The sequence below is a fragment of the Falco peregrinus genome, chromosome 8 (genome assembly GCF_023634155.1).
Source record: "Falco peregrinus isolate bFalPer1 chromosome 8, bFalPer1.pri, whole genome shotgun sequence".
In the NCBI taxonomy this organism is placed as follows: domain Eukaryota; kingdom Metazoa; phylum Chordata; class Aves; order Falconiformes; family Falconidae; genus Falco; species Falco peregrinus.
In genome coordinates this window covers 13,806,024-13,820,704 of record NC_073728.1, presented here as the reverse complement: position 1 = coordinate 13,820,704, position 14,681 = coordinate 13,806,024, and the positions used below count along the sequence as shown (strand labels likewise).

At 36.1% G+C, this 14,681-nt stretch overlaps 1 protein-coding gene across 6 annotated transcripts in view; it reads left to right on the top strand.

The window, feature by feature from the left end:
• TFPI (tissue factor pathway inhibitor) overlaps positions 1 to 14,681 on the top strand; it is a 35,946-nt gene that overhangs the window by 13,654 nt on the left and 7,611 nt on the right. For all 6 annotated transcript variants that reach the window (XM_055812303.1, XM_027786220.2, XM_027786221.2 and 3 more), the window contains 3 exons: positions 3,705 to 3,905; positions 10,629 to 10,667; positions 14,255 to 14,431. In XM_055812303.1, the coding sequence (XP_055668278.1) occupies positions 3,705 to 3,905; positions 10,629 to 10,667; positions 14,255 to 14,431 (417 nt within the window). The remainder of the gene's footprint in view (positions 1 to 3,704; positions 3,906 to 10,628; positions 10,668 to 14,254; positions 14,432 to 14,681) is intronic.

The following is a 14,681-nucleotide window of genomic DNA, read 5'->3' as shown; positions in this document are numbered from 1 at the left end:
CAGAGCATTACAAAAATAATGCAATATTCTAAAAAAAGGCAAGTAATACTGTGTTGTATTAAGCAAAAAAAAAAAAAAAAAGCAAAAAAAAAAAAAAAGCAAAAAAAAAAAGGATAATTATTCCACTCTATTTGGCACCAGTAATGCCTCAGGTAAAGGATTCTGTTCAGCTCTGAGCAGCGTACCTTTACAGTAATTCAGATCAATATGAAGAGATCCAAATGAGAGTTGAAAAAGGGTTAGAAAGCAAGGATAATAAAAAGATTGGAAGAAAGGAGTTTATTTAGTATAGAAATAATTAAAAGGAGACTAAAGCTATCAGAAAGAAAGTAGAGCAGAAGTGGCCTACTGAAATGATGCAGTAAGTGCTAGGGGACTACTGCACTACAAAGGCTTCAAGCAGCCTAGGAAGGAGCTGAACCTGCAGACCCCAAAGTAAAGGTTGAGAGTGCAGGAAGCCACTTTCTGTCCTGCATCAGTGTTGAATTGCAAGACACGAACGTTAGATTAGAAAATCAAAACAAATTTGCTATATATATGGTTTTAAATTATTCTGTCTGTGCACTGAAGGAAGTACAAAATAAATAATATGTAATAAAGAATATTTAGGCTGTATATTATAAAAAAGGCTTGTCTTGCAAGAAGGGCAGTGAAATCCTGGAACTGACTGCTTCAGGTTGCTAGGAACTGACTGACTGCTGGGAATTTTACTTCACTGGAGTTTTTTTAAGAACAATTTGGACAGCTGTCAGAAAAGGTCTCAAGGTATTTATCCCATAGAAATATGCCAAAATTTGAATAAGAAACTCCATGAAAGTTTGTTCCAACTTCCTTTCCACGTTTCTATTGAAGAATATTCACTGACCTTCCTGACAGATACTGTCTCTAAATGTTATAGCCTGTGTTCTTCACACGGGACCCAAAATGTAGTAGGAACAATTTCTTCTACTGTTCAAGAGCAGAGGAGAAGGTCTTATACTAGAGAATTGATTTTCTCGGGGTATATTCCATGTGCAACATGAGTACAGGCAGATTTGTATGCATGCAGATCTACGGGCCAAACGTGCTTGCCTTCTCGTCTACTGCTCTAACCTGAGAAGGAGAGCTAATTTTATATCAGCTGTGTGGGTTAAGTGTTCCCAGGTGTAAAATAATGGGGAAGAGTTCTTTCACTGTTCCCAGACACAAGAATGATTCAGTTCCCATGAATCCCTTTGAGACTTCTTTTTTCGAGTCACTTGGTTATTGTTCAGAGTTGGAGGGTTTGGCCCCTGGGGGTTTCACAGGGTACAGATTTTAGTCAAAGAATGGTAACTTTCTAACACTCCTAAGAAAATAAATGTCTGATTGCCAAAAAGCGTGACACAGATAGTCTGTTTGCAGCAGATGTCAGTACATTTGACTGGTAACAGTGTCACTGTGACTGCAGAGGAAAGGCCTTAGGAGGTAAGCAAAACAATGTTCTGTGGGTTTGATGGGAAATAATCAAGGAGTTGAGACCAGAAAGTTCCCAAGATAAACTCTACTGAGCCATTTGCTCATCATCCTTGTGTAGTTTTGCAACTACGCTTGCACACTATTTCTGTTTTCATAGCCCACAACATTCATGTGGCATAATGTAGCAAGCAAAAAACAAGCTGACATAACCTTATGTCTGAAATTCCAGTAGTTAGGAAACCTAGTAAGTTTTCACAAACTCTTGTAGACTGAACTGGGTCACTGACACAGGTCAAGTAGATCTCATTTCTTGTCTGCCAAGAAAATAACATGTTTTATAAACTAGCTGCCAGTGCTCACCCCAACTGCATCTGAGTTGGATCAGTTTCTGTGGAACTCTGAATGTTTAATTTTACCATTTCAGGAGTTCTTCCAAAAGTTACTGAGAACTTTAATGTTTTGAAGGCATTTTTTCCCCTATTACTGTGTGGGGGAATTCCAAAATTTCATTTTGTGATGCAGTATCCTCTCAACTTTTCAAGTTGAGCCTTTTTAAATCCCTTCCAAAGGATTCCCAAATCTGTTGGAGAAATTTAGACCTTTGAGGTCCAACTTGCAATTTCTTCTGACTTCTAAATCCTAATTCTTCAGGGACTCAGAAAGACTCAGATAAGGAAACTGGCAAGAAACAAAATTCAGAAATCTGTTTTAGAGACTGAATATTGAACGAGAATTTTGGAATTAGCCATCCTAATCTGTATTTTAACATCACATTGTCCATTTTTGGAAGACCTAATTGTGTGCCACAATTTTTGTGTTGATGGTAATTGTGTAATAAAGTTTGTTAATTTTTCAAGGATTTAAATGCTATGAGATAAACTATTTTAGTGCTGAAAATTGTTTCTTTCCTGTAGGTTTAATAGTTATAAGTGGCTGAAATGGAATAAAATTGCTAAACTTCCATTGACCTCAGTATTTATGAGGATTATATCAGCTGTGCATTTAATTTAAAAATAATATAATAAGGGCAATTTTATATGTTAAAATTAGGTATCCACTGAGCAGGTAGGTAGTAGCTATACAGATTTTCTTTTTTCCATGTCATAAAGCCTGATTTTTGTGGATTCTTGTAATTAAAACTGGAAACTTAATCTAGTTACTAGTAGGAAGCTGTGTAAACAGATCATGTAAACTCTTCTCATTCATTTTTTTTTAAAAAATCCTGTTTGCTGGATGACTGCAAAAAGCATGGATAGATACTTTTCATATACATGTTAAGAGACATCATTGCTCTGGTAAGCTCTGGGAGAATGAATGAATAGAAAATTTCAGGTCTGTTCTTTTGGCTGCTATTGCAAGCACACAAGCTCTGTAAGTCTTTCAAAATCCTCTAGGGTGAAATAGTTCCTTGAAAAAGCAAACCAGGAAAATATATTCAACCATATATTGATAAGGGAACAGTATCACAAACTGCATCATCAGTCAGAATTTCCTTATAGATGTTGACAGTATAAAAGTTTGCTAGTGTTGTTCTTCACGGTATATATCTGATACTAGAAAACATTCCCTGACCTAGTAATGTATATTGGAATACATAGAAATGACACGGTTTGAAAAGATACAGTTTCTTTTTGCCTTAACTTTCTAGTTGGGTACTTAGCTCTTGAAAGCTCTAATGTAAGAACAGTGACATCAAATAAAATAAGACAATATGATGACCTTATGATTGTACCAGTAAAGTGTAATCTGATAGGGGAATGGTGCCCTCTGCAGGGCTGCCTTACTTAGTTCTTCCTGCACTGTTCACTACGAGATGTTTTCATGAGCTATGATCACTATTAGAAATGCATGGACCTGAGCACAAAGAACCCTCTTTCTGCTTTTTTTCATGCAGGAATAGTCATTGTGGTTTTAGGAGCTACTAGGATTTTCTCGATGTATTCGTTGTTCAGAATTTCTCAGTAGCTCCTGTGACTAAGCCACTATTCATAGCTATTTAGAGGTTTATGATGAGGAGTTGAAATTTTTAATGTGAGCTATTTTGATTGAAAATTGAAACCACACATTTGGTTTGATTGAATGGATTTTGTGTTCCAATGCAGATGATGATTTTCTTTTTACGTCTATGGTTATGTGTTCAGAGTGTTACAGACAGATGTTATGCAGTGCCTCTCTAGCAGAAGACACGAGCAATATCATTTTGAAGTTACACTGTGTAGTGAAGCTAAATAGCTTAATAACAGATATTCTCCTTCTCTATATTACAGGTGCTGCTTTGCCACCACTGAAAGTGGGGCATTCAGTCTGTGCCATGAAAGCAGATGAAGGTCCATGTAAAGCAATCCACATGCGCTATTATTTCAATATTCAAAGCCGTGAGTGTGAAATATTTGAATATGGTGGATGCCACGGGAATGAGAACAACTTTCTAACGCTGGAAGAATGTCAGAGGAAGTGTGTGGTAACAGGCCAGTACCCATTCTCTTATCCTTCTATCAGTTCTTCATTTGCATCTGTTATTTCTCATCAACGAACTGTATGAATTTTGGAAGTAGAAACCCTCTTCAGTGCCTATTAACACAGTAATGTGGTGCCTCTAATTATATTCCCAAATATTACACTAGGCTGTAGTCATCTGAATTATTGTGCATTAATTAAAATAAATTGTGCAAAATAAAAAGTTCAGGATATGGAAAGTGTGAATTTTTTTAGTGGACCTGTGGAATAGAGACACCAGTGCAAGAAAGTTTATTTTCTAGCTAGAGCCCCATTTTAAATGAGTTCTTAAAGGGAAATTGATGTTGAGGCTGGGCTAAGCTGGTGAGCAGTACAGATGTTGTTTATTGCTTTCAGAGTATCTAACATAATTTTTGATCCCAGGTTTCTCCTTCACTTGAGAAGCTGATAGGAGCTGTCCAGAATCTTGGACATTTGCTATGATTCAATGTAATTAGAACTACAGTAGTAAATAATTCTAACTAAAAATGTGAATTATAGCTATTTGTCATAAAAGATCTGTTTTATTGAAACCTCATCAATTAATCGTTAGAGAGCGGAAAAGGAGATGCAAAATATGATACACAGTAGAATATGCAGAAGTGCCTTGTGAATGCTGTTTTTGCTATTAAAAGTGATCCTTGTCATTAACTAAGGCATTCAGGCTTGTGAAAGTAACTAACTCCTGTTCCTCACAGGAGCGTATGAAAGAAGATTCTTAAATTGGAAGTTAATGCCAGTGGAGCTAGAAATTTGAAAAGTTCATATTTTTAGAGACTGAGGGAATTAAAGTCTTATTGAGAATTTCTTCTGGATACCTAATATGGATCTTGCACTCATGGGAATTAGATGGAATGTGTCTGGCTGTGTAAACAGGAAGCGAGAGTGAAGGAGCTACTGAGGGGGGGGGGGGTAACAGAAATACAAAAAAAAATTCCAGAATAAAAAGCTCATCAGAGGTGTGTGGTAACCCTCAGATAGTATACCAACTATGTGGTTTTTTCCCCAAGTGAATTCTTATGTTGGATGTTCATTTATTTAGACTTTGAGGTAAGACAGAAGGATTAATTCTCAATAGAAAATACTTTTCAGTCACGTATGCCTGACATACACGACACACATGCCCAGAAGCAAAATACGTCATTAAGTGTTACTGAGCTCAAGACAGCGATACTGAGCAATCCTGCAGTAGAGAACAGTTTACAGGTTATTCTGAGAATATGTGACACAATCAGATTGTTAATCTTTCCTGCCTGTTAGATATGTGCCCTGGTAGCACCCTACAACTGTGCAGATCTCTGTGGGTGTCACTTTGTTTGCCCTATTTTCATAATTTATTCCAGCCCTGGGCCTTTCCATAAAACTGGAAACTGCTGGTATGTTACAGGTACTGAGATGCTGGTAATGCTGATGTGCTATAGGTACTGAGTTGCTTTGCAGGATATAAATTTGTACCTTCTAGGATTAGTATAGGTTGCTTTCAAGCACAGCAAGTTTATATATGTTACAAAAAATACTTTGAGAAATTTCAGTTCAGAAAATTGATTCCAGAAGCTCCTTTTTGGATTTTCTGACCCAAACAGACTATATGTATAAGACAACCTCATTTATAGCATTGTGCTTTGTTTGTAATAAATGTAAATGTCTCTATTCCCATCTCCCTTCCCTTCCAGAATTCACATCTATGTAGTATTTAGATCAGGCCTTAAATCTGTTACATTGTCTGTTTCACAACACATCTGTATTTCCTGATAAAAATTACTATGGTTTGTGTCACTAAATTTATTCTAGACATCCAAGTAGGTAACCTCTCTCCCATTCTGCCATTGACAGCTTCCAGCAAGATTCACTAATGAGCCTCAGAGATCAGATGTGCTCCAAGGAAGAAGTGACAAGAGTCAGTCACAGTCTTGCTCTGTTTTCAGGAGTCACATATAAGTAAAAGCAGTGCTAATGATATTAAAATCAGGTATATCTTGAAATGACATCCCATTGAGGAAAAATTATATGGAAATCATAACTCCTTAGTTACTAAAAAACATAATCTAGCATTTCAAGTAAAAAGAAAAAGAAAAAAACATGGCATAGAGAAAAACATCTTCCTGAATAGAAATATCTTGCCCTAAATGCAAGCACACACAAAGTCAGTGAAATTCTGTCCTACTTGAATCTGAAATGGGACTCCAGCCAACTCTTAATGAACTGACCGAGAAGGGAAAGAACATTCATACAAGCAATTCAGTTTCTTTTCATGTTGAAGTCTCAGATACTACTAGAAGTGCAGATTACTAATTTGGTGCTCATATACTGGTATTTGTTTCTCTAAAATTCAGTTAGGATAAAAGCTATTTCCAATATTTTTCTTTTTCCAGACTATACTGTTTTTGTCTTAGATTCTTCACACCTGATTAAAGAGAATACATACAGCAGTAAGATAGAATTAAAGTACTAAGTTTTTAAATAATCATAAGAAACTACTGGATAGGAGCAGATGACAGTTCTTGGCAGAAAATCATACAAAGAAATTCATTACACAGGTAATGGAAGTTCAGGGTTGTGCTTAACCAGTATACAAAACTAACACAAAAATGTTTTGCTCCTTTTCTACCTGTTGTTTTGTTCTTACGTTTCTACAAATTGTCTTATCAAAAGTTCTAGCTGTTCATTATGTTTGGGAACTGAACCCTACAATATTTAAGGAGAGCAAATAGCTTTGTGCTGATTATAGCACAGCTTATAAAATCAGTTACAGATTTCAGATTTCTTGTATCAAGGCCTAAGTGATAATTCTGGTATCTCTATATCTGGGTCATTTTCTCCAACCAGAATATGCCACTTTTGGTGTTTGTCAGTATAGAGGGTAGGGTTGTGGTGCCTGAAGCTTAAAAGGCATGAGTTGGTGTTGCTTCCAATTTGGGCCAAAGGTTGCCACCCACCAAACTGGGTGTAGAAGACTTACATTTGTTGTTTGGTAATCATCACTCCTGTAAAGGTTTATGGCTAAAGAAGCTGATGTCCTTCCTCTACTTGACCCAGACTGGGAAGATTTTTGAGTATTAATTAATACTACTTTTTTCTATATGGTTATCTGGAAGATATATCTATCAGAATTGAAAGACGACATTTTTGTGAGTGTCCAAAACATATTAACATAATTTTAAGGAGTTAAAAATTATTCAAATTGTGGCATTAATATTTTGCATAGTAATCATGTTTGTCTGACAAATGGTCTTTCTAGACTTAAAATTCTTCCTTTGTCATATGACTTCCATGAGTCATAAGTTTGTATAATGGATTTAACTAATGATTTTTTCCCCCCTATGGTTAACCAGCTTAAAAGTTACTTTCTATATTTATTAAATTTTCAACCCAGAAGTTGATGACACTTGCTGCTGAATCCAACAGTTAATACATACATATAAGTTTAAAGAATGAATGTTGGGAATGTCATTCTAAGAGAACAACCTTCCTTAAAATACATTTTCTTCACTTCTACAGTGTTTTGTTTAGAAAATTATGATTAATCTTTTTCAAGATGAAAAGTGGAAAGTTATTTTTCTTGATTAGCATTCAGTGTCAGAAAGACCTGGGATCTAGGATGTGAAGCTAGTGTGTCTTATTCTGTCACCAGGTTGGCTTTTGGTGCTTTACATCTGGTATCTGGCTTTGGGTTTCAGCTGGACCCACAGCATTTTTGCCGTGTTTGGAGCAGCGTTGTCTGCAGGACTGCAGCTGCCAGTATCTCTTCCAAAACATGCAACTTCCTGGTAATTTGGAGTGTTTGTCCTAAATTCCAGTTTAAAGGCTAAGACAGAAGGTAAACTGAAAAAAGTGGGGTTGATAGATACAGAATTTGGAATGAAAGGTGTCAAAAAGTCATGATCAGGTGCGATGAGTGAAGATCATCAATTATTTCTTCAATCTAATGCTAGTATTTTGACTAATATTGTTATTTTTACTCTGCCATATGTGTTGGAGCAGGTCCAAAATCTGGAACAGATTTCCTGGACCACATTCTGTACTGGCATATAATTGGCATAACTCCAACTGAAAGTTATATAAAATGAGAACTGGTTTAGTGTCTACATCTTGGTACTCAGCCCAAGCACAGTGTTTGGTGTATGCATAATAGTGATCCAAGACTCTAAGTATTGAATCTGCTGTGAGGAACTGGAGCAATAAAGGCTTGTTATTTCTGTATTCTCTGAATGAATAACAGCAGATAGAATGTTTTGGTGGCGCACACAGTATGCTGTTGACCATCAGCCATAAAGGAAACTAAGAAGTTAACCTGCTTTTGCCAGTAAAATTCAGTAAACCCCCATATAATTCATTAAGTTCTTTTTGTTAAATCTGGCTCAGTCTGTGCAGTCTTCTTGTATATGGTTATATTTGTCTTACTTAATGTTTCCAGTATTTATTACTGCAGGAAGACCACAATTTAGTAACTGCAGAAATCAGACTGAAAAGAGAATATAAGTGACAGGAAAACACTTAAAACCAAAGAAAAATCAAATTGCTACTCAGGCATTTATCACTGTGAAGAATGTTAAGGTCAAGACTGCTAAAAATAAGCTAAAGGGGAGTTATGTGACATATATACAAATTCAGAAGAAATAACGTGAATAGTTAAGTGTCTGATTTTCCAATATTAAGCACAATAATAAATGAGCCAACATGAGTGAACTGCCAAGCTCCTTAAATCAGAACAACTTTTAAAAGTTTTGAATGAATAAGCCATCAAAGACAGAATTGGCTAATTCCCAGAACTGACTGAAGTCAGTACAAGATTTCAGGGAGCCCAACTACATACAGGTTGGTCACTCTAAGACTCTCTAAGACAGTGTTTAGATTCAAGATGCCTAGTTCTGACTCAAGTCTCCTAGAAATTAGCTGCATTGTGGTTTTTTTTGTGCCCAATATTCACCACTTCAAGGAAGAAAATAAGAGGAGCTTGCCTATATGCTCTGTTGTTTACTGGATGTGAGTAGAATCACAAATGTCATCACTAGCACAAAAGGCCTAATTTTCAAGGCAGGAGATATATGTCCTAGGCTACTTAAGCTTCTAATATGGGACATGACAGCAATTCTAAGGTCTATAATTTATACAACAGATCTACTCAGAAAATACTCAGAATACTCAGAAAAAAACTCAGAAAATGTTTGCTTACATAGAAAAAATTAACTCAGCTGTGCATTTGGGTTTTTGGCTGAAACCAGAAGCAAAAAGACATGGTTGACATGAAAGTAAGATTAGAATATTCTAGGCCTGTATAAACTCACAATAAGTTCTTCCTGTTCTGTGCCAGAAGAGTAGAGATCATTTGCTAAAGTATGATTGCTGATTTTGGCCTGAAGGGAACAGCTGAGTGAAATTAGTGAAATGGCCTGATGTGAGTGGCCATGGTTTAGGTCATGGGTTTAAGTGCTGAAGGCACAGCCTCCTACTAGTAGGAAGCACTGGAAATATGTTCAAACAAATGATATGTCACCCTAAAGTGCATGTCATGAATAATATTTTTTAAGGATGCCAGCTGCATAGTCCCAGAGATGGAAGGAAAATGTATCATGACAGAATTACTACCAGATAGATTTGTTTTGAAAATATAATACAGGCATGTTTCCAGAAGAAAAATAAAAAAGCTGGTAAAATTGTGTTCTATCTGTTCTGTCATATGCAAGAGGTCAATAGGTAACGAAGAGTTTTAGAGAAACTAGCATTTCATAATGCAGTTAAGAAAAGCACAAGTACAAGACACGAACTATGAAGCGATCCCTTTAAGATGACTCAGGTGAAGTTCAGAAGCTGCTATTTTGTATGGCTTGCAAAATAGTTCTGTAATAGAAAATGTATAAGCTATCCTTGGCCACTTTCTTTCTCTCAGCTGCCAAAAAATTTTCAGCCTTTATTACACATTGGCTGAGCTGGTCTCCCCTTGGACTCCTTTGTAGTTTTATGATTAGGCAGTCTCCTAGAAGGGGAAGAAAGTTTGTTTTTAATTGCCAAAAAGGAGTGTGGGGTTGAATTCAGATATCCAGCTTCTCCAGCAAGTACAATAAAACCCAGGCTTCTCCATTAAAAATGACAATAACAACTTCATCATCACTGATCATACACTGAAAGAACTATGCAAACAAGTTTATCATCTATACTACCCTAAAAATAGTTGGATATGCTTGGCCGAGTGGGCTTTAATATCACAAACAGCATAATGAAAACTATTCAGACACTACATTAGCATAGCAAAGGGAATTGGACAGCATGCGAGAGGTCTTTATTGCTAACTAGATCAGCTCCAAAGCTATTAGCAGTATCAGTAAGTAGCTACAGGAGTTGGGTTAAATTAGTCTGCTAATTACTTTTCTTTTGAAGAGTGAGATTATATAATACAGTATTCTGGTTCCAGTAACATAAAAGGAATTTCTCTGTTTAATATTGTCATAATTTGACTCCAATACTTCCCATATCCTCAAGTTACCAATATAGCAGGTCTTCTCATACAAAAGAAATGACACTTTAGTTCTCCAGAACAAACTTTTGTGCTACTTCTATAATGAAGAAAAGAAAGAAGGGGAAGAGATGCTGTATTCTTCCTCCTCAGTGCTCATTGCTCACTGCTAAGCACCCTGGTATCACAGGTGAGACTTAACATGTCTGCTTTTGCTAAATACTTTTATTTATTTATATTGCAGAATTGCCTCAGAAGATGATGTTAGCAAAAATTAAGAAAGGTAATTATGTTTACCTAATAATCTAAGACTCTTACATGATAAGGGATTTAGCTCCTTTTGTTAAATTCTTTATGTATTGTTCCAAGTTCTCTCCTAAAAAAAAAACAAACAAACAATGTCAGACTAAAGTGAGTTCTTACTCCTAAACTACTACTTCTGTAATTTGTCAAAGACTTTGAAGACAGCTGTGGTCACTGAAGATGGTAGCTGTTATGTCTTCTCCCCAGAATAAATACATCATGACACTTTTTTTCCTCTTTCTTTGGTAAAGGGAAAGGAAGGACTCTGCAGAGATTCAAGCATTGTATTATTAGCCATGGTGTGGGACTCATTGTATGTTTTGAGAATAAACTAAATGCTTTCTTCACTGTTAGCAAAAATAGGAGAAAACTTCTGTTAAAGTAAATGCCTGATACCCAGACTTCCTAAATAGCCAGTGCTTGAGCACTGAGAATCACTTGTCTGAAACACTGCTGGTCTGCTGAGGTAACCTGTGTTCCTAACAAGGATATTTGTTTGATACTTACAATAGAGCTTCTGAAGACTTCAGCTTTTGAAGACTTCCACCCTTCCCCTTTGCACATTAGAGACTTAACTGAATTGGGCCCAATGCTGGTAGCCAGAGTTCCCTGAATACAAGCTTGAGTAAATTTCACAACTCAGCAATTCTTTCTCTGCTTACCCTCCTTCATCCCTCCTTCCACTTGCTTCCTCTTGAATTGGTGTGCATTTAACTCCTCGCAGAAATACCCATATTTCCAGGTACATTTTGAAATAGAATAATTAAATTATTTGTCTTTGCAGAATGGTATACAGAATATTTTCATACTGAGATGTTTGTTTTATTTTCCAATTTTCTACTGTCTTTTCCATTTTTAATGCATAAAGAAAGAAAAAAAAATTGTGAATCTATGCTGTGGAAGTTACTAAAGTTGATTTTCTACAGATGTTGCAGACATTTGGCACTACTTCCTTTAAGGTCTGACCCTAGTTCCCTGCTTTTAATGACAAAACAGAACATACCCTGTTAAATACAGCTTGTGGCTGTCATCAACATCATTACATATTTACTATTGCTTCCAGTAATGTAGTCTTGAATACTGAGTCTCTGGAGGAAGACATGGCATTTAGAAGTATAATACTAGTTTGTAGTTATGATTATATTGCCTTCATGACCTCTCCAGAAGTGGCTATAAAAGTTAGCTGTGAGCTCAACTTATTTGGACTTAATTTCCTTTTTCTGCAAGAACCATTTTAATATAAGGATTTTCTAAATGAAGAACAGCTGTTTTTAAGAATCAGTCATAATCCTGTAGTCTACTTTCATACCCTTATTACTACCCACCTTCCTTTCTCAGTTAATATCATAATCTTATTCTGAAATCACAATATTGTGCAATGTTTGATGAAAGAGTTGTTTCTGTGTCCTCTATTGTCTGTTGGCTTCTAATAGATGATATATGGGATAGACACCACTGTGGTAGACTCTTGCACGCTACCTGTCTACATAACCTGTCTTATTTCCCTTCTCACCTGAAAGCATATAGTATGCCTTGCCCATACCTTTTATATTTCATGGAATCACAGAATGGTCAGGGTTGGAAGGGACCTCTGGAGATCATCCAGTCTAACCCCCTGCTAAAGCAAAGTTCACTTAGAGCAGAGGAGGAGACCCCACAGCCTCTCTGGGCAGCCTGTCCCAGCGCTCTGTCACCCTCAGGGTAAAGAAGTTTTTCCCCATATTCAGGTGAAACTTCTTGTGTTGTGGTTTGTGCCCGTTGCCCCTTGTCCTGCTGCTGGGCACTGCTGAAAAGGGCCTGGCCCCATCCTCTTGGCACTCACTCTTAAGATATTTGTCTTCTCCAAGCTAAACAGGCCCAGCTCCCTCAGCCTTTCCTCACCAGGGAGATGCCCCACTCCCCTCATCATCTCTGGGCACAGCGCTCCAGATGAGCCTCACCAGGGCAGAGCAGAGGGGGAGATCACCTCCCTCGCCCTGCTGGCCTCGCTCCTCCTCATGCCCCCCAGGGTGCCATCGGCCTTCTTGGCCACAGGGCACACTGCTGGATCATGCACCACTTGCCGGTTGTTGGTCTATGTGAACTTAGATTTGTAAATCTGTGAACATCAATAGGTGCTGCATTTGAATAGTAAGAAACATGAAATACCTGAATGTAGAATACATATACTTATGGGCAAAGAACAAAATTTGTAATAAAAAATCAAAATTAAGCTATCCAGGAGTGCTTAAAAGAGTTAATTTTGTGTACTTCATGCAAGAACATTTTAATGGTTCAATTTTACATGCAATCTCTGAAAATGACATTTTCCTGTTCCTGAAGCTTTACAACAATTGAAATACAAGATATTGACAATTATTTCTTGGAAAACAGTAATCATGAGCTATTGTAATGTTTATATATCATGTGCATCAATTGAATTTAATGATATTGTTGTCCTGGCAATGTTTTTAATAGATACTTAGCTAAAATACATGTAATAGGATTAACTTCTTTGCAACTCCATAATCTACTCCAGAAATGTTAAGGACTTCAAAGTAATTATTCTATAGTAATTTTTATTAAAATGGAAGCACTCTGCACACTGTTCTAGTCTCAATATTCTATTGTTTTACAGGTAAGGAGGGCCTTTATATGTTGCTCTGATCTGATTGTCTTATATGATAGCTATATATACTTTTCTCTGCAAGTTAGCTAAGAATCATATTTCAAAGCATCTACTAGCAAGAATTTGAGAATACCACCACATATATTGCATTATTGTTTCCCTGATTTTCTTTTAAGGAAATAATTCTGAGAAAAAATAGAATATGGTGAGAAATTGATATTTGGGTATTACTGTATGGCTATGTATTTTTCTTCTCTGCCAGAAGCCATGATACCATGCCTTAATATTCAGTCAAATTATGCAGTATTGATTTGTTAAATTTATTCTTGGTTGATATTGTAGTTACTTATTGCAGACTATGAGCTGAAAAATGATAATTAGAATAGTTACTCCGTCTCCCAGTTTCCTGTATCCTTTTATAACAGTAGATAGTTCCAGACAAAATGCATTGTTAGATTTTTTCTGTTTTTTAAAAAGCTATTTCCTTTTTTCTTCTACTTTAACATTGTTTTCTGCATAATTTATGCTAATATTAACTGAAAAGACTACATAAATGACAAGAATGCATACTTAGATTCAAATGATCCAGCTGAGATTTAAGTCTTGTTTTGATTCAGAGTAAAAACTAATTTTCATCTTAGAGCTTCAATGAGGGAGGACACTTAAAAGAATCATTAGTCCTCATTTTCTAAGATATAATTTACTGACTACTTGAAAAGAGGAAAAAAAAAGAAATAAAAATGTCCCTATAATGCTTCAGCATAATATTGCAGTATTATATATAGAACAAAAGCAGTACAATAAAGCAGCAGTATTTTACAGTTGGTCTTTAGCCTGAAGTTACAGATTTATTTCATAAACTTCCTCCAGTTCTATTTTGTTTTGGAATATGTATTTATCTTTTTTTTAATCTTTCCCCCCACTCCCCGCCCCCGCTCATCATTTACCATTGTTCGTAGAAAAGCCAAATTTCTGCTTTGATGAGAAAGACCCTGGAATCTGCAGAGGCTATTTTTCCAGGTATTTCTATAACAAAGAGACAAAGTTATGTGAAGTATTCAAGTATGGTGGGTGCCTAGGAAACCAGAACAACTTCAAGAATTTGGAAGAATGCCAGACTACCTGCCAAGGCAACTGTAAGTTGTTGTCCTCATTATTCCTAGTCTTATTGTTGTATAAACAACACTGTGTTTTGAAAAGTATCTCGCATGGAAAAAAAAGCAACCTAGGGTATCCTGAGGTGGCAATAATTTTTATCTGAAATTAATGTTAATTATATATTTATAAAATAAAAATACAAAAATGAAAAATATAAACTAAAAAACTTTGTACGTACTATTAACTTTAATGAGTATTACAGTACCGCCACTTTTTTACTTTTTGCAT